Source organism: Arachis hypogaea, chromosome 5 (genome assembly GCF_003086295.3).
Source record: "Arachis hypogaea cultivar Tifrunner chromosome 5, arahy.Tifrunner.gnm2.J5K5, whole genome shotgun sequence".
NCBI classification, from domain to species: Eukaryota; Viridiplantae; Streptophyta; class Magnoliopsida; order Fabales; family Fabaceae; genus Arachis; species Arachis hypogaea.
In genome coordinates this window covers 6,439,383-6,460,030 of record NC_092040.1, presented here as the reverse complement: position 1 = coordinate 6,460,030, position 20,648 = coordinate 6,439,383, and the positions used below count along the sequence as shown (strand labels likewise).

The 20,648-nt window shown below is 34.6% G+C and overlaps 2 protein-coding genes and 1 long non-coding RNA gene across 5 annotated transcripts; 2 read left to right on the top strand and 1 right to left on the bottom strand.

The window, feature by feature from the left end:
• Positions 1 to 3,630: 3,630 nt before the first annotated feature.
• Positions 3,631 to 4,149, bottom strand: LOC112803188 (uncharacterized). The gene has a single exon (XM_025846700.1). The coding sequence runs from the start codon at positions 4,147 to 4,149 to the stop codon at positions 3,631 to 3,633; it is 519 nt and encodes a 172-aa protein (XP_025702485.1).
• Positions 4,150 to 8,811: 4,662 nt separating this feature from the next.
• On the top strand, positions 8,812 to 9,681 carry LOC140184549 (uncharacterized). Its single transcript, XR_011881614.1, has 2 exons — positions 8,812 to 8,973; positions 9,069 to 9,681. It is a non-coding gene; the product is annotated as an uncharacterized lncRNA (long non-coding RNA).
• A 5,197-nt stretch (positions 9,682 to 14,878) lies between these two features.
• LOC112800462 (receptor-like protein 44) lies at positions 14,879 to 17,248 on the top strand. 3 transcript variants are annotated; one of them, XM_025842749.3, is made up of 3 exons: positions 15,208 to 16,565; positions 16,757 to 16,804; positions 16,920 to 17,248. In XM_025842749.3, the coding sequence occupies exon 1, from the start codon at positions 15,684 to 15,686 to the stop codon at positions 16,497 to 16,499; it is 816 nt and encodes a 271-aa protein (XP_025698534.1). In that variant the 5' UTR covers positions 15,208 to 15,683; the 3' UTR covers positions 16,500 to 16,565; positions 16,757 to 16,804; positions 16,920 to 17,248. The 3 variants fall into 3 exon arrangements, with proteins under 3 accessions (XP_025698532.1, XP_025698534.1, XP_025698533.1); XM_025842747.3 differs by having other exon boundaries at positions 14,879 to 16,804; XM_025842748.3 differs by having other exon boundaries at positions 16,757 to 17,248.
• Positions 17,249 to 20,648: the final 3,400 nt, after the last annotated feature.

Genomic DNA, 20,648 nt, shown 5'->3' with positions numbered 1-20,648 from the left:
TTAGTTTACCCTCCCTTATCGCTTGTTCTAGTGCATCTTTCAGGTCAAAACAGTCCTGTGTTTGGTGATCATAGCCCTTGTGATAGTCACAGTAGAAGTTCTTGCTTCCCCCCGTACGGTCCTTGAGTGGTCGGGGCTTCGACAGGATTCCTTTCTCGGCAATTTGCTGATAAACTTCCATGATGGGAAGAGTGAGCGGAGTGTAGTTGGTGAATTTCCTAACCCGGGGGAATGCCCTGGGTGCCTTGTTCGGCGCTCCTTCTCTGGCTTGCTCTTTTTGTCTTTCTCCGTTACCTTGTTGCCTAGGTTGGTTGTAGCCGGAGTGCCGTTTATTGGCAGCCACGACTTGGCTGACTTCCTCGTCATTTATGTACTCCTTGGCTACCGTTTGGATCTCGTGCATCGTCCAAACTGGTTTCGTGGTAAGTTGCTTTTGGAAGTCCTCGTTGAGGAAGCCGTTCGTCAGACAAAGGCTGGCCACCGAATCGGTTAGGCCGTCAATTTCCAAGCATTCGTCGTTGAACCGGTCCAGGTATTTTCTGGTCGGCTCTCCCTGTCTCTGGGTTATCCCCAGAAGGTTGATCGGGTGCTTTGCCTTTGCTATTCGTGTTGTGAATTGGGCTAGGAAGGCACGGCTGATGTCCGAAAACCCATAGATGGACCCCTGCGGGAGGCCGTTAAACCATCTGATCGCGGGTCCTGCCAGGGTCATCGAGAAGGCTCAGCATCTCACCTCGTCCCCTACTCCCTCCAGATTCATCCTAGCTTCGAAGGCTGTGAGGTGTTCCAGGGGGTCTTGAGTTCCATCGTACCTCATGTCCGTTGGTTTGTCGAAGTGCTTCGGCAACCGGACTTCGAGGATGGATCGGTGGAATGGGGTGGCGCCCATTATCACGAGTCGCTGTGTCCTCTCGGACCTCTCTTCCCTGTCTTCGCGATCTCGTCCCGTGTAGTGCGTTTCCTTGCCTCGGGAGTAGATGATTGTGTCATTTCGTCTTCTCAGGATGGGTGACTCTTCTCGAGTGCTCTCCGCTTCCGTTCGGGATGCGGAGGCGTGTCGTAGACGACTTCGGTGGGAGTCTCTCTCTCGGCTTTCAGGAGATGGGGAGTAGCTAGGATCGGCGGTTTGTCGGTCGTGCTCCTGGTCGGCCAGCTGCCGTTCCAGGTTCTGGACCCTGTGGCGTAGCTCCTACATTATTCTGGCGCTGTCGCTGCCAGTTCCTCCGAAGGGTCGCGTTCTTGTGTGTGGTTCAGTGCGTTGTCGGGGGACCTTCGCCGTTCTCTTGGCGAGGCGACGGAGGCTGCCCCCTCTGCTCCGGCTCCTTGGCCTTGGTCTCCGGCGCCCGGCACGACGTCCATTTAGGCGTCCCCACAGACGGCGCCAATGTTCGGTTGTGCGGTTGCCGGACGGTTCGGGTGGAATATGTGGAACTGGGAACGCTTCAATCACGATCGTGCTTGGATCCGGTCTGCCGGGTAGCCGAGCTCTCGTTGTGGAAGGAGGGGGTGTCACCTGCAAAGACACTCCGACGCTCTAGTCAGTTAGTGTGTAGGTGAGAAAATGGGTTAGGTGGAATGTGTGATGTACCTTGAGGGAGGGGTAAGACCCTCCCCTTATATACTATCTTAGATGTGGGTCCCACGAGGACAGAACCCACCTTCTTCGAAGCTTTCTTGTACAGCTGTGGTGGCCAGCTATTCCGGACGCGTGTGCGGGTTGGATACGGGCGCATCATCCGACCGTTCAGGTCGGGTGGTAGGTGGGTCGGGTCGGCCCAAGTCCCCTTTTGGGCCAGGCCGTAACATAATTAAAGGACAAAGTCAGACAAAAAAGAATTAGAATAAAAACAAAAAATATAATATAAAATTATGAATTAATTTTATAATGATGAAATATTTGAATGTAGTTAGTAACGAGATATTGTGCCAAATTTAAACTTATTTGAAGAAATTTTCGGTAATTTTTACTAGAGATTAAGAGATGAAGTAATAATAGTAAGAGTCGTATGCAATATGCTTTATAAATAGATCAAATATATAGTAGTAAGAGTATAATATAATATCTATAAGTAGATCAAATAGTATAAAATTTAAATATTTATAACAAAAATTTACTTATAATTATTATGATATTTTTAATGTATATATTTATTGAATTTGATTTATAATTTATGTTTTAATTGAATAATAATAATAATAATAATAATAATAATAATAATAATAATAATAATAATAATAGGTAAGAGTTTTTTATTTTTATTCTTTTTTTAAAATATAATTGATTGATTCTCATATATTGTTATGTGTTTAGAAATATTTATATGATATTATTAATAAAAATAAAAAGGTTAAATTTATTTTATAATGAATTGATATCAATTTTTGTAGATTATAAATTGATAAATAGATAAATTTTTTTCTTTTTTGGTATTGATAAATAGATAAACTTATTGAGTTGGATAAGCTACCCTGCATAAGATGCGTTCTTTTTGTTTTCTTGGGCAATGTGGACAATTGGACATCTCTCGTTGTTTTTTTTTTTTTTTTTGGGACCTGGTGTAGGCCGGGCACCCGGCCCACACACTAACAGAACCGAGCCCCACGCCCGCCCGCCTAGCTATCCTAATTCAAACAACAGATTACCTCTCTCTCTCTCAACTAACCACTCTCACTTAACGCACTAAACCAGAAGAGGCTAATTCCAGAGCTAACGACTCGAGAAAAAGAGGATGACTCTGAATCAGGTTGGCTAAAGGCGGAGACCCAGTTCGCTCCGGCTCTCCGGAGAAGAAGAAGGACGGAATTGCTCCCCTGTTCATTCCCTTTTAGGCGGATAGTTTTTGAGGAGCGCTACTCCGACTCTCCGAAGCTAGGCTGCTTGAAGCCGCTTGCGAAAAAACAGCTCCGATAATAATGATGCCTAGATAAGCGGCACTTTGGCATAGGAGGAATCTGATGGGATCACTACAAGCTTGGGTGGTTTGATCCTCTATGCGGTAATGGTGCCTTCCCTTCCCAATTGCTCCAATCCTTCATCCCCTTAACCTGCCAATTAACCATTCCTTATCTTTTTCTTAAAATAAATATTATTTTGTATAATAATAATAATAATAATAATAATAATAACAATAATAATAATAATAATAATAATAATAATAATATATACTATTAGTTTTGGTTTTTTTTTTTGACTAAGATCCAATTCTCGAAAGGAAGATCTTATCTTCGGTTTTTTAATATATATATATATATATATATATATATATATATATATATATATATATATATATATATGTGTGTGTGTGTGTGTGTGTGAGAGTAAATAGTTATTTATATATATATAATATAGATCTGGCCATGCTTGCAAAGTGAGCTCTATTGACTGCTCTAACTATGCATTCAGGTTTGATGGTGAGAATTTTGGAGAAGCAGTCCAATTCTTTCTCTTCTGATGATGTCTGCAATTTGAGGCGGGGGAGTTGTTGGCCAAATAGCAGGAAGTTGATTTTTGAGTTTCAGAGCTGCTAGTGAATGAGCCAGTCTGTTTCTTTCTCGAGGGGTCCAGGTGAAGCCACAGTTTGAGAGTCTTTTTTGAATAGAAATTATGTCTTGAATGATTGGGTCTATTTCTCAAATTGTATCCCCTGACTTGAGAGTCTGAACAATCTGCAGACTATCTGTTTCAATGATGGCTCTTTGAATATTTAAATTTTCCACTAGAATTACAGCTTCCCTTAATGCTTGTGCCTCTGCTGATAGGATTGAGTTTGCTTGAATCACTGTTGTAGATCCCCCCAGGAGTTTTTCTGTATGGTCTCTGATCACTGAAGCTGTTGCCCCTGACTTAGTTCCAATGGAAAAAGCAGCATCAGAATTTACCTTGAACCAGCTCTGAGGAGGAGGTCTCCAAATGACAGGTAATGATCTCCCTTTGTTGTCTTCTCTGACTTTGGAGATGTTTTCTTTTATTAGGCTATTGTATTCTTTCTCTATTATTCTTGCATGATTGATGGTAGACTCTGGGTTAGGCTCTATGTTGTTGTACACATAGTTGTTTCTAGCCTTCCAAATTGTCCACATAGTGATGCCAATTCTACTCCAATTCTGGTCCGCTTCCGTTCTGTTGGCTTCTTTACACTTTATGTACATTTGTTGTAGCCATTGTCCCACTGATCTGACGTTTTGGTTTGTTGGCGTGCATTGTGACTGTGAGCCAAACCACACTGCTCTAGTCCAATCGCAGAGCAGGAGAGTATGTTCTCTGGTCTCTTCCTCTTGCGCACAGATCGGGCAAACATTATTTGTCAATAATCTCTTTTTTTTTAAATTTGCCCTTACCGGTATGATGTTGTGTGCGACCTTCCACAGGAACATTTTGATTTTTTGGGGTGCCTTTATGTTCCAAATCCCTTCCCATAGTTCTTCGAACACTGAGCTTGATGATGGGCTATAGTAGTGACTTCTTTCGTCTTCTTCTTTTTTTGCCGCATAGTACCCTGTTTTGGTTGTGAATTCTCCATCCTTCCTGAAGGGCCACAATAATCTGTCCTCCTTAGAGAGCTTGCTTACTGGAGTTTGGAGTATTTTTTCTGCTACAACTGGGGGGAAACTCCTTTGGATTTTCGCTCTATCCCATTCTCTCGTTGTTTATGAAAAAGTATATCTTCCAAAATCTTAACTAAACGGCCCAATATGAACGGCATGAGAATATGGCTAGGTAGAGGTTAACTAAGTGGGCTGTAGAAGACCTCTGAACTCACATATGGAAGTTTTAAAAAGTGTCAATGATATGAGGCATGAGGGAGGCTTTTGAGTACAGCCAGAAGAAATAGTATTTCAAAAGAAAGAAAGTGATAAATATTAAATAGAATTATCCACCATAAGGTTGGGTGACTTTTAATACAGATGGTGCTATGAAGGGAAGTACCAAACAAGCAGGTGTGGAGGGCTCATAAGAAATGAGGCTGGCAAGTGGGTTGCTGGTTTTTCTTATCATATTGGAAGATGCTCAGCCTTCAACACTGAGATTTGGGGAATCAAATAGGGACTTGAAATAGCTACGATAATGGGAATAAAGAATATTATTGTAGAATATGACTCAAAAGCAGTGATAGAGGTGCTCAATAGCAAAAGAAACCTCAATAATCGTCCAAATGGCTTAATCAGAGACATCAACAGATGGAAAGATAAGAATTTAAATATCCATTTTGTGAATATTTTTAGAGAAGGCAACCGATGTGCCGATTGCCTAACACGAAAAAGTGTAAATTTAGAATTAGGTCTCCACTTTTGGGACACTCTTCCTATAGAAGTAGTCCAGTTACTAGTAGATGATGAATAAGGAGCATCTCTACCTCGTATAGTTAGTGTGTAATCTTTTTCCTGGGCTTAGGCCCCGTTTACTACACCAAAAAAAAAGAGGTTAATAGTTAAATTAGTCTTTAAAAGATAAGGTATTTTTTTAATTTGTCTTTGAAAGATTTTTTCAATCAAATTGATCTTTTAAAGATTACGAATTAATTATATATATCCTTCAGTTACTCCATTCACAATTTTCGTAACGATTAATGATGTTAAATATTAATTGATGGCATACATGACACATAACATGTTCAATTAGACGTTAACTAAATATGTTTATGAAAATCTATCAATTTAGTCACTAGGTTATATTGGGAATATGATTTTTGTAATTGAGAAAAATAACTAAATTAATAAATTTTCATAAATATATATTTGGTCAATATCCAATTAGATGTATTAGGTATTATATATGTTATCAATTAACGTTTATGATTAATTCGTAATCTTTAAAGGACCAATTTGATTAAAAAAAAATTCAGGAAAAAATTTAAATAATGTCTTATCTTTCAATGACTAATTTGACTATTAACTTGACTATGTAGCTACCAAAATCTAAATTCTCAACCACATATATAAAATCTGTAAGAGAAATTATATATATTGATATTTTAATTGATCAAAAAATTAGAAGGGATAAAAATTTTATCTTTTGTATAATTATAAAGAAGAGTGCTAGGAGCTAACAATTTTTGTGTTTTGTAATCTCAATTGGCCATCAATAGTGTTTTTAATGGTGGGAGATCACTTACTTTTCTTTAAATGGTTAAGTGTTGGCCACAAAATACAAAAATTGCTAGTCCCCTAAACTTTCTCAATTAAAAAAGATTGTATAAAAAATATAAAAAAATGCACGCCAATTAAAATTAAAAAAAATTATACTTGTATAATTTTTTCGACCTTTTTATATATTTTTTTATAGTATAAAAGATAAATCTTTTTATGTTTTATCACTTTCTCTCAATCGCTTTTAATACTAGAAATAGAAAATATAGACAAAAATATATATAAAAATAGTGTTTATAACATTCTTCCAAAATATGCGATACACTAGGGTTCAATAGAACAAGAATATATGACAGGAAAACTATTTTGGTAGGCATGATTTTAGCAACTATATTACGCACTATGGACATTCTCCCGTGCTGCATGGCTTTAATCAATGGGATTATATATATTGTGTGTCTATACTTTATCAACAAATCAACATCTCTAATTCAGGTAAAATCACCCAAAAAGATTTTGTCCAAAATTTTGCTGCCAATGTCCTATTCAGGAATCAATTAGATGCATAATTTTTCATTCTCAAATATGTACATCAGAATGTGACTTTGTCCTCCAACTACAAAACCCTAATTAACCTCCTTATGCATGTCCTTTATGTCTATAGAATTATGGTGCTACACAGAAAATGTCTGGGTGTCTGTTGCTGAATGCGTAAGTGAAATGTTGCTTTTTAGTCTTCTTAATTATGAGAAACACTCAGGGAGAAAACCATGTGAAAGTTAGCATCTAAATAGAGAGACAAAATTCTCACATTTTTTTCCCTAAAACATTCAGTATTATATTGGAGGAAGATGATTAACTCTCTCTTTCTCCTTTGGAATAAATAAAATAAAGTTGATCGTCTGTGACAAGGAATATGCTATTAGAATATTATTGGTATAATAATAAAATATAAAAAAATGTTAGAGGATCATTAAAATTATTATTTTTTATCATTGATTAATCATCATATTTAAAAGTGTGAGTTAAAATATTTATTGAATTACTAAACTAAAAGAATTGTGTTGATGACTAAAATTGATGGTAAAAAATAATAAATTCTTATGATTTTTTAGCATTCTTCTAAATTATATGAACATACAAAAAAATACTTTTTTAGGTTTAATTACTCTGTTAGTTTTTATAGTTTTATTAAATTTGTAATTAGATCTTTTTATTTCTTTTTTTACTTGAATCTTTATACTACTTTTAATTTTGTAATTAGGTCCTTTTGTATGTGTCAAAAGCGTTAAAATTAATGAAATATTTTTCTAAAGAAATATACGATCAAAAATCTAATTAAGTTCTTAATTGTGAGTACTTTTAATTTATAGAAAAATATTTCGTTAATTTTAACATTTTTTATACTAACAAAGTAATAATTACAAAATTAAAAATAATATAAAAATTCAATTAAAACAAAATATAAAGATTTAACTACAAATTTGATAAAATTATGAAGACTAATAAAATAACTAAACTTACTTTTAACATGCAAATTAAAACTGATTTATGATGATAAGCTAAACATATTATCCAATGTCTTGGTAATTTCATCATGTGATAATCTTTTTTTTAATTAATGTTGTTAAATATGATTTTTTACGATATAAATTATTTTTCACATATTTGTCTTAATCTTACTTAAAAATATATGATAAAAAATTATATTTAACATCAAGTAAAAAAATAAAACTATTCATTTAATTTCCTTTGTTTATTGCATAGTAAAAGGATTTATTGTGTTTTTTTATATAATCCTCCAATTTCGACTATTGCACTTTATTTATATATTTCTTTAATTTTATATCTACTTTTAGTCTGTTATTTTTTATGAAGAAAAAAAAAAGTGTTGGTATCCATAGACTCATTTTTTAACGTATGAAAAAGTTGGATGTTTTTTTTTTTTTGTATGTTGAAAATGGACTAATTATGTATAATTGTAGATGAGTGAACGCTGCAAGAGGAGCAGACCTAACATGCAGGTAGCGTGTTAAGCCAGCACACAGGATACGTGCTACAACATGCAGGTGGCGTACTTCAACACGCAGGTTGCATGGTTGACATATGACACGTACGTACTGATTGGATGTTCAATTCATGACCTGCATGTGTGAGGGATTCCTGAGTTATTCGAAAATTCTGCCTATAAATACAAAGTTCGTTATTATTTTACTTCATTTTGAGAAGATTTGTTTTAGTGTTGGTGGTGCAATGAAGGATATTGCAAATATACTTGTGTATTATAACAGTGAGATTATATGAAATGCACATACATGAGGGTGTGAGTTTTGTATATAAAAATCTATTTTTGTCTGTGATTTCATGCACTATGACATTTGCAAAGTTACAGTACGGTCAGTGGCGGATCCACGGGGGGACCTAAGGTGGCCATGGTCCCCCCCAAATTTTTTTAAAAAAAATAGTAAATAGTAATAATTAATAATATTAAATTTTTTATATATAATATTAAAAAAAATATAAGTTACAAAATTTTATAAATTAAAATAACTAAAAACTGCACTATGTATTGGATATTTGAATTATTGTTGTTCTTGTTAACAAATAGCTCATTCTAATAATTAATAAAAATGGTTCTATTATACTAGCCCAAGCCCATACTATTAATTAAAGTAATCCTAGTACATTTTTCAAATATTTATTTCAAACTATCATAGACATAGCGTCACTTTTCTCTCTCTTTTAGTGATTCCCAAACTTTTGGTCTTCTACTCTTCTCATTTTAATTTTCTTTCCATACCAAAACAAGACATATGAAGAAAAACCATTGAAGAGAAGTGAACAACAAAATATTAACCATTGAATGCACAACAAAGATTCAAAGAGGTATATTTCAATTTTTTTTAAGTTAATGACAATGTCAAGTATTATTTACATTATTTATTTAAAATAATTAATTTATTTTTTTTTATAATGGACAGTGTTCAAAGATTGAAGTGAGGACAAAACTCAATAGAATTATTTTTTTGTGAGACTTGGAACAAAAAATAATCAGGTAAATCAATAACTTTATTTTTGGTTATTATATATTTGTGTTTCTAAAATTATTTGTTATTGCTCAATAGGTTTAATATTTTTTTTAAGAAAATAATATATATGCAATTATTTTTGTTTTTTTTTTGTTAGATAGTTCAAGTTAAGTTAAAAATGTCAAAGATGAAAACAATTCACTCATTTTTCAAGAGAAAAGAGAGAATATATGATGAACAAAATTCAGCTTCAGATTCTTTGAGTAATGTTCAAAATATTATTGAACAACCTGTGACACAACTTGTTGAGTAAGATATTCAACCCCCTGCTTCCAAAATAGCAAGGACTGAAATAGATCAAGTTAATATTGATACATTGATGCGTGATCCCGGAAAGCGTCCGCAAATTTGGAATTATCCTATCAATCAACAAGATGAAATTCGTAGAGCATACATAAAGTTTGGACCATAAAGTTTTAGTATGTAGTTGAACATTGACTTTTATATAATATAATTACTTTTTTGATATATATGCTACAAATCATATTTTGTTAATTTTTTGTTATATTTTATATTTAATTGGCCCCCCTCTTATAAAATTTCTGGTTCCGCCACTGAGTACGGTCCTATCAAAGCATAGAGACTGATATCTTAAATAAGGATGGTAACGGATTCCCATGGAAGCGGGGACATGTCCTCCACCTCCCGTCCCTGCCCCGTCCCCACCAAGGGTAACGGGGACCTCATATTCACAGGGGACCTGGATATCCACGGATATCCGCAGATTTTACAAATTGTACAAATAAAGATTCAAATTCACTACAATTGTACAAACAAAGATCCAAATTCAAAAAAATTAACAATAATTGTACAAACAAAGATTCAAATTCAATAAATTAACAGTTTTAAACAATTTCAATCATAGAAAATTAATAATTGAACAAATTCTAAATTTTCAATAAAAATTCAATAACAATTGCACAAATAAAAATGCAAACTCAAGAGATTAAAAATTTTAAACAATTTCAAACATTGAACAAATTCTAAATCCTAAATGTTGAAAAAAAAACAAAAAAAACTAATGAGAGAAAGGGACTTATTGATGCAACGACCACGACGAGGCTGTAGGAGGCAGCGACGATGAGCGGCAAAGAGGCTGTTGGAGGCAGTGACGACGCTGCTGGTGGCGGTGATGATTTTCCTGAAGGCGACAACAACGAGGAAGTCCGATTAGGAGACTACGTTGATGATGAACAAGCATGGAGCAGAAGGTGGCGACGCTGTTGAACGAACGCGGTGCAGAACACAACGATGATGAGGGGGCGACAGTGAGTGAGAGGGCGGTGATTTGCAGTGTGAATAAGTGAGGGTGGCAGTGACCAACGATAAGGCTTGTGAGCGGAAGAGACGCAAAGAACCTTGGAGTGGTTGGCGAGGTGACAAGGCAGGAGGAAGACAGCGACGACACTGTTGTTGGAGATGAGAACCAGCAGTTGGAGGTAGAGGAAGAAGGAGGTGACTAGGTGAGGTAGCTGGGTGAAGGAGATAGTGAATCTCCTGTGTGAGGAAGTGAGGCTGAGATATATATATATATAAGGGTATACATGTAATTTTATATTTGCAGGTATTATACCGGTACCCAACGGGCGGATACCTCTTCCCCTGCCCCCGCCCCATTTATTAGACGGGCACTCGTACCCGCCACCCACGGAAAAAAACGCCCCCATATCTGCTCCTCGACGAGTAAATTTCCGCGGATACCCGCCCTGCAGGAAAAAATTGCCATCTCTAATATTAAAGAAGGTGAGCAATATTCTGTGCAGAAATTCTGCTATAGTATTTGACGGCCTAATACAATTTGATATTATGTCCATCATTAACGAAGCAAGTATGTAGCACATGTTTTATATTCATTAGAAAACTTAAATGCAACCGCCACAGGTTAAGTTGTATGTTGAGTTTGAATATATAGCTGGCGACGAGATTTAACATGACTCAGATATGAAAGATGATAGAGCTGATGTATACGAAGGAAAGAATAATGATAGCAAAGAAGACTTCGAAGCTAACTACGAAGCCGGTGACAAGGATGAGGATGGTGACAGGCCAAGTGAGGCAGTCGTGGAAGGTTCCACGCGCAGTCAGTCAACCTTTCGATGTTTCACCTTTTATGCGTAGCTTGGATCTTGACGCCATGCATGTACCGGAATTTCCTGAATATGCAAACATAGGTACGTGAGGAGTGAGTAATATATTTTCTTAATTTATATTTTTGATAGATTGATGAGTGATCATTTATTTTTTCTGTAAGTGTTGCTATTTCTAAGGACGGTGAGTTTAGGATCAAGATGGAATACAATTCTATACAGTCAATGGTCGCGACAATTAGGAGTTACATGATCTCTAGACGTTTAGAAGAGTTGATGACACTGTGTATGAGTTCGAACCATAGATATTCTATGCGAAATGCAAGGCGTATGGCCATGGATGCGACTTCCTTATTCGAGCTAGCTTGATTCGGAAGAAAGATTGTTTGGAGATAAGGAGATACAATGGGAGGCACACGTACACCATGGGAACGATTTTAGATGATCATTCCAAATTAGACTCAAACATAGTTGCGAATGCTATAAGGCCATTGGTTGAAACCGACCCATCCCTAAAGGTGAAATTTATAATTATGGAAGTCCAGTCCAGCTTCAACTACACCATCAGTTACCGTAAGACTTGGTTGACAAAGTAAAAATCGAAAAAGAAACCTACCAAACTTTGCCAATGTTGTGCATGATAATGGTTCGGAAGATGCTTGATTCGTTTGTCCAAATAGAAATATGACTCCTATATAATGAAATTAAAGAGATAGACAGTATCAAGATACTTCATCAGATATTCCAGAATTTTAATTCATGCATTAGAGCATTTCAACATTATGGTTGCGTTTGTTTTTGAGAATAGAACAAGACACGGAGAACGGGATAAGATAAGACATTGATGGATAGAGACACAAAATTTTGTTCTTGTATTCTGTTTGGTGATAAACTAGAACAAATTATGAAAATCCAATTTATTTTCATTTTTTTCATTCAAAAAATTTGAGATGAAAAATATAATAATAAAAAATATAATTATGAAAAACTAACAAGAATAATGAAAGAAAAAATGAAAAATAAGTTGTGTCTTTTGTTAGTATTTCCGTGTCCTTCCTGTCAGGATGAACATAAAATACATTAATTCAGTGTTTTTGGACACATTGTCTCTGTCTATGTCTCTTTTATCAAACACAATTTTGTCTTTGTATCTTTGTTTTCAGTGTCTTATCTCTATAAACAAACACAGCCTATAAGTCTTTGGTTCATGTCGACGATACACATCTTTATGGAAATCATCCCAAATGTGAATATTAAATAAATACACCACTTATTTTTTCATATAAAAAAATAATTTCTGACATATACACGTGTATATGAGTATATATCTTTTTTTAAAAATGAAAGGAAAATGATGTTTACAGTCAGCTTACCTACCAAACAAAAACAAAGAATTAAAATTTGATTGATATGCTGTTTCTTGTTAGTTAAGCATAGGTCACATCCCGCACTATGAGTCTATGACGGACAAAGTTGAAAATATCTAATTGTCTCGCATTATCGCATAAACCAAAACCAAGATGTGATCCATCAAACTCAAATGACAAGAATAAGATTATTGTGGGACCCATATTAGGTCCATGAGATTACAGGGCCTCAGATACTAATCTTTTGATCATAAGGCCCGTATTCGATCGGTATTTCTCAACCACACGTGACGTGAGTGAAACACAACATCTCGGTTCTACTTCCACAAGTTACCCGTGGCTCCAACACTATGTCTTGTTGGGGCACATACATAAGGGCCCAAAAGGGATGGGACCACTGTTCTCGTTACTAAAGCCCAATTCAATCCAAACAAAGTTGAAAATGAAGCAATTTAGTTACTTGGTCCCTAAACACCTCCTCCTTTTTCAGATGCTGGAAATCAGGTGCCGTAAGTAACAATTTATTTACGATGCACGTCTTTTGGAACTTGTAAATCAATGCACTTGTTCAAATAATTCATAAAAAAACATAACTGCTAGGGTGTTATTCATGCCGCGAATTTCGCGCAAAAATAAATTAATGTTCAACTAGTTGACCATAGAGAATAAGCAAGAGTTGCAAAAAGGAAATTCACCTTGATTCTACGGAAAGTCACACATTTATTTCACCTTTAGTTTTTACCCTTTTTTTTAATCATGTATAGTTTTTAGAGTAAAGTAAAATTTTAGCTCAAATACTTTAGTCTTTAATAAATTTTTAATATTTTAGATAAATTATTTCATTTATAAAATTAATTTATTTTATAATAATTTTTAATTCTTTTATAATAAAAAATTTTAAAATTTTAATTAAAATTATATTTATCCGCCGCATATATATTGAAAATTTTATTAAAAACAGACTCATCTATCTTACAAAAGTAATTATTCCAATATAAAATTTAGGTTTACTACAGACCAAGTGTTTATTCTAATTTTTATCATATTTCTACAAAAGAGGGACCAATTCCCGATCCGCAATCTCTCATGGAGGCTGCAAACTGCAACACAAACAAAAATCTATTGTTCCCATTCTTCGACGTGCAGTGTACACGCTTCTATTAGATCTTGCCCATAGCCACTTCCCAATTGATTTTCAAAGGGACGCCGGAAATTTTAAAATTACGATCTTGCTTTTTTGGGGGTTTTTATTGTTTTTGTGGGTGGGGGGTTTGTACGGATTGACTAATGAGTTGGGCATCATCTTTGATGATTTTCTTGGAGTGAATTTATATATAATTTTCTATAAATTCTTTTACAACAAATATTTTAGATATGACATATGTATCAGTTTGAAGCAGATAATGATAAGAGTGAGAGGCATTATTTGTACATGAAATGTCCTGGTAAGAAAAAAAAAAGGAAGGGATCTTTTCAATTTTTTGTTTCATTTAAAAGAGTAAAATATAATTTTTATTATATATTTTATAGGTAGGATAAAAAAATAAAAAATAATTATTAAAAAATTATACATCACATTTTATGTTTTTAATTAAAAAAATTGAGAAGATTTATTTCTAAAAAAAATTAATGATTAACATAAAGATAAAAATTGAAATAAAAAAATAAATTAAAATTAAGAATAAAAAATAGGTTGTAATTAAATATAGAGAGAATTGTTCAATTTTTTATCTAATTTTTTTATGAAACAAAAAAGAGATTTTTTTCAATGAGCTATAACTTAAATAGCATAGTCTTTTTATACAGATCTATGGTGCGGTGAACTCATCCAAAATACAAAAAAAAAACATATTCCGAAATTTAAACCAAATTGAATATTTATAACTTATAGTTTCATCGTAAAACCTAAAAAAAAAATTTTACACCTTTAATTTCTCAATCTCAACTACAATAATGTATGAGGTATTTATAACTTTTTATTAAATTAAAATAAAAAATTTTAATTCCATAAATATAAAATTCAATTTAATAACCGAATAAACAAAATCAAAATATATTAAATTAAATTTAATATTTTAAAAATATAAACTAATAATTTTTAAATAATATTAAAACTTTTCATATCAAACTTGAAAAATCAGAGGAGCTGTTAGTAACTTAGTATTGTGATTTTGATAGATGGTGGTGTAGGAGTTGTGTCCTTAAGGCATCCATGAGCATGAGCATGTGCCATCTCTCTCTCTCTCTCTCCCACTATCATTATTCTTGTTCAGTACATCAAGATGCTACGCGGATTTCACCTTGGCCCGCCTCAGTTATATACCCCCAAGCACAAATAAATATCCAACGGCCATTGTTTATATTCTATTAATTATAAATGAATGGTATGTACGTGAATTTAGTGTATATCTAATGTTCCAGTTGGTTTTGTTGAGAGAATAATAGTCATTCTTAGGCTACGTTTTGAATGAGCTTCGTTGGCCCTTTTTAGTTTTTTCTCTCATTTTGGTTGTTGGGCTGTAAAGAAGTGATTGATTTGGGAGTGAAAGCGCGGAAAGTGGCAGATGCAGATTGTTATTATTGGTGTTTTTTGCCATTGATTGATGATCAGAGCAGGCCTAATCATAGGAATCCTGCGAATTATACGGTCACACAGATAATGCACGGGTCGACTCATAGAAGGCAAGTCAACCACAGCCGAAGCAATGAATCTTGGTGATTAGTATACTATAGAATTAATAAATGGAAAAGTAAAGGTAATTTGAAATCGAACGTGAGGGAGTAAAAAGACAAGAATATCCTTGGGTGTAATGTCGCTGTCACATTTGCAGGCGAGTCCAAATGGAGAGTCCCGAGTCCCCACACCCAGCCAGCTCGTTTTCACTTCCGCTCAACTCATTACTTACTTTCATATGTTCCGCATGCGCGACCCTTCTTCCTCTCCCTCTCCTCTCCCTAACCAAATTTGGCCAACTGCTTTACTACTCTCACAAACCACCTTACTTAATTAAAAAGAAATTTGGCCCCGTTGACTGGAAGTGGCGGAGGGGTAGATGGATGTAGCATTCGGGGCGGCGGTGGTGTTGGTGGCACTAGCAGTGATGATGAGAAGCTGCGAGTCAGATCCAAACGACGAGGCGTGCCTGAGGCACCTAGCGAAGTCGTTAGAGGATCCAAACAGGTCCCTACAGAATTGGATAGAAAAGAATCTGGAAAAACCCTGCAACGACTCACTATCCAACCTGCAAGGGGCAACCTGCAACAACGGCCGCATCTTGAGGCTCTCCCTCAACAACCTCTCTCTCAGAGGAACCATCTCTCCCTTCCTCTCCAACTGTACCTACCTCCAATCACTCGACCTCTCCTCCAACGCCCTCACCGGACCCATCCCTCCCGACATCCAGTCCCTCGTCAACCTCGCCGTCCTCAACCTCTCTTCTAACCAACTCCAGGGCCAGATCCCGCCACAGCTCACAATGTGCGCCTACCTCAACGTCATTGACCTCCATGATAACCTTCTCACTGGTCCCATTCCCCAGCAATTGGGCCTCCTCGTCAGGCTCTCCACCTTTGATGTCTCTAATAACAGGCTTTCCGGACCCATACCGCCTTCTTTGTCCAACCGGACCGGCACTCTGCCCCGCTTCAACGCTACCTCCTTCTTGGGGAACAAGGATCTCTACGGCTACCCTCTTCCGCCCATCAAGACCAGGGGCCTCTCTGTTTTGGCCATTGTTGGGATCGGGCTCGGGAGTGGCCTTGCCAGTCTCGTCCTCAGCTTCACTGGGGTTTGCATATGGTTGAAAGTCACGGAGCACAAGATGGCTCTCGATGAAGGCAAAATCAGTCAGCTCATGCCTGATTATTGATTCTTCAGTATATACTAATGCTCTCTTTCTTCCCAACATTCAATTCCATAATGTTCCAAATCCAAGGTATCTTTGATTGAACTTCATTCTTGTCCTCCAATCATGGATGCTATTCTTCGCCTCAACCCAACCCAACAAAAAAAAAAAAAAAGGAAAAGGGAATTTCCCTGTAGCTTTTTTTTTCTCTCTCTAATTTAGTGGTGAGGTGTGGCCTACCCCTTAATTTTCTCTTTCTTGGTACCTATGGGTCGTTTCAGATTGTTGTCTTTTACCGATCACGGGCCATGGGGGGCATATACATATAGGTAAATCTTTCTTTCTTTCCTCATGACTATTTTTAAGTTTTAACTAGTTCATTTTTCCCCCAACTCCGATTTTGATCGGTTCTTCCTTCAATTGTTGTTTAATTATTATAATTAGAGGTGCATAAATGGAAACAGCATCAAACACAGTTGCAGGGTGCAGCAGCCAGCATGGTAGCTTTAATTTTTGAGTTCCTTGATTTTCGTTATCTTTGTAAATTGTAACATTAAGTAAAAGGATGATGATGATGATGATTATAGTGCGTTGGTTTTGGTTGGCACATGGCACTATGGCAGGGGTGGTAGGGTAGGGTAGTGGTACGGCTACAGGAAGCGCCGTTTAACTGCGAACTTGTCTCTCTGCCACAATGCTATAACACAAACACCTAGACTGCAATTTTCTATTCTCTAATTTCTGATTTTCTATACTAAATATTTGTATTCAAAGTGCCGATTTTTTCCTTTTTCGCTGGTGGATTCAGACTCGTTTTCCACATAATAACTTATTAGCCCAACGTCAACATAGTTTCACGTGCCTATATATTTTTGTTTTTGAATTGATCGTAACAGCACATTATGAGATAATTTCACATTAAAAGTTCATCTATGTACGTAGCTTATTAATATCATTACGGGTAATTTTGTTGTTCATTCATGAATCGTATGAGCCAAATCACCTCTCAACCTTGTATTTTAATGAATTATGATGTCGGGCAATGAGTTAGCAAATTCAGATTTACATCCATAAAGTAGTGATAAGGAAGGGGGTTAACGTGAATCGGTAAATCCTGTGGTTCTCGTCATGAGAGACTGTGGGGTTGCTTATGTATTGACTGTTTTACCCTTCTTTCGTCCTGGTTTCGTAAGGAAAGTGGGCCTAGGCTCTCTGCTCGAGTATCTGTTCCTATGTGTTATGTGTGGAACATATCATATGCTTCCTCTTCTGAAAATACAGAACTTGCATTTGTTATTTCCTGACTACTACCATCTGTGATTTTTATATTTTTATTATTAGAGGGAAAAACTTGTTATTGGATAGTGAAAATCTCTTGTTCTTCCATTAATTTTGAATTTGAGCATAAACATAATGATCTGTGCATTAAACAGAAAAAAAATAATAAACAGCCATGCAAATCCATTCTTAAAAATTAGTGTCCATTTAATTTACGCCCTTCTAAAACATAAGAGTTAAAATGTACATGGTTCGTAGGTCATCGGGTTTAAACTTTAAACCGCAATTAAAAATTTTCTAATTACAAAATTTTGTCTTTTTGGGGTGTTGTTATTAACTTATTATCAACACTAATTCATTCTAAATTTTTCTAAAAAAGAATAAACATAACATAGCACGCATTTTCTACATTTGGTAGGGACTAGAAAGTGATGATCAATAATTTCACGGTTGCTTTTAAAACATAACTTATTAAACAAGTTCATAATATATATGAATTCAAATCATAAATGGCGGTGAAGCTCTGAAAGAGAAGGAGTCAAGGAGACATGATACGTCCCTGTTCCGAAACTCCAGGGATAAAACATTCAGAACCACTCCTAATTAATAATTTATAATACACATCACTGATTAGACTGAAGTGACCATTATTTTGTTTCATAGCAGATAATCCGTGATTTTGAAATCAACTAAGGTTTACTTGGGCAAAATTTTGTAGAGAGGTGTTTGTATTTTTTTAAAAGTATAAATATTTTGTTTTGTGTTTGATAAATAAAAAGTTTGTGTGTTTATATTTGTAACTTTTATAAATTATGGTGCTTTTGAAAATATCTAAAGAAGAAATTTTTAAAATTAGTTTGTGTTTATCAAAATTAAAAAATTTAATATAATTTTATACATTAATTAATATTTAAACTTAATTTTTATATTATTGTGTATTATAATATTTTTAAATTTTAAAAATCATTTTACTAAATACACTTATTATTGTTTATACTTATTAAAAGTAATTTTTAATTTAATTTATCAAAGAAAAATGCTACAACTTTTAAAAAATAAAAATTTTATCAAATTAAACCTAAATTATGTGTTTGTGCTATAGTTAGTAATTTAATTTAAAGAAGATATTAAATGCTTAATATTCGATGATATTCTACCGAAAGTAGTAAGGTGGTCAAATCTTCCTTTGGAGAAAGTCAAATGTGCTTTCATTCCATTCATTAAATGGTCTCCATGATTGGCATGGATAGCATCATGGTGTTGGGGCCTTCTATGTGTGTGATTTGGATTATTTGTTTTGTTGATTACTGTGTTGTCCTTACTCCTTAATATGGTGTTTAATTTATCAAAATAAATAAATAAATAAATTGATAACATTTAATAAATTTTAAATATTTAATTTTTATTTTAAAATATAAATGAGATAAATTAGACACTAAACTAAAAAAACATTATAGAATTGACCCTCTTTCCTTTCTCATAGGTAATGGAATTTTCTTAATTGTCACTGTGCTCATTATTCATGCGCTTCACACTACTACTTATATTTGCTACGATCACAACTCACAAGGAAAGTGCTTCTTTTTTTAATTCACTGTTGATTTCGACCCTCTTATAATGATGGTGCCACACTTATTGCCACTTGGCTTAGCCCACCACAATTACTTTCCAAAACGTGAACATGCATGACATCTTATATTGAGATTAATCACCCTCCTTATTTATATGAATCATGATACATAGCATGCACTTAGCTAGAGGCTCTTAAACATTCTTGAATTTTATCTTTTAATCATTCCTCCTGCTTCCAATACCATCATTTTGTCTTAACCACCCTTTTAACTTTTTTGGTTTTAATAATCTTTAGAGCTTCGAACCCATTGTGATCACCACATTCATCTAGCCTCTTAGCAGATCACATTCTAACACTAATTAAGTTGAAAGGTAAAGGTTTGCGTGATCATTTACGTTGACTCGGTCTGTTGGTGTATTTATGGCTTCACAAGAAAGATATGAATATATGGTAGAAGATAGCATGTAAAGAGAAAATTGATACAATATATGAGAAGAAAAGAAAGTAAATTCTCACTGAATAATAATAATAATAATAATAATAATAATAATAATAATAATAATAATAATAATAATAATAATAAAAAACAAAGATTTTTTTGTGTATTGTTTGGTTGGGTTTGTTAAACAATTTCATAGACAAAAAAAAAAGATACAAAATGAAAAATAATTTTCATACTATTTTCTTTTCTTTTACAAAACTTCACGATTGTGAATATGTTTTGGGTCAACAGTTGGTGGCTTGATGCTGCAAAAGCCTTTTTGACAGATATACTAACCTAGAATGGACCTGGTCCGAAAAGAAAAACTTCTATGCCAAGACCAAAATTGAGAAAACATGATGAGCATGAAGCCGTGAATGCTTTTCTCAGTTTTATGGGTTTCGTCGAAATCCATGAATAATTGGAAACAGAAATTTTTTTTCCCACGTGACAATAACAATTGTTGTGATGGAAACTTAATGACAAGCCACGGAAATCACATAGTACCAAGTCTGCAAGTGTCACTTGGAGAAGAGTGGAGAAGAATTAGAGAGAATAAGGATGAGAGATAAAGACTTATAAAAGAGAAGAAGAAATACTTACACTCATTATCTTTATAAAATGTAATTTTTTAGTTTTGTAGGTATTTTTTTCTCCTTCCATTCCTTTTTACTGTCACAACTTTAAGGACATTAGTCATGTGTTTATTTTCTTTGTTAAAATCATTTTTCTCCTCATTATCATAATTTTTCAATTATATCCTTATTTGACCTATTTGTACATTATTATTCTCCTCATATGGATTAATTTTGTCCGTAAAGTTGAAAATAGTAAAAACGTC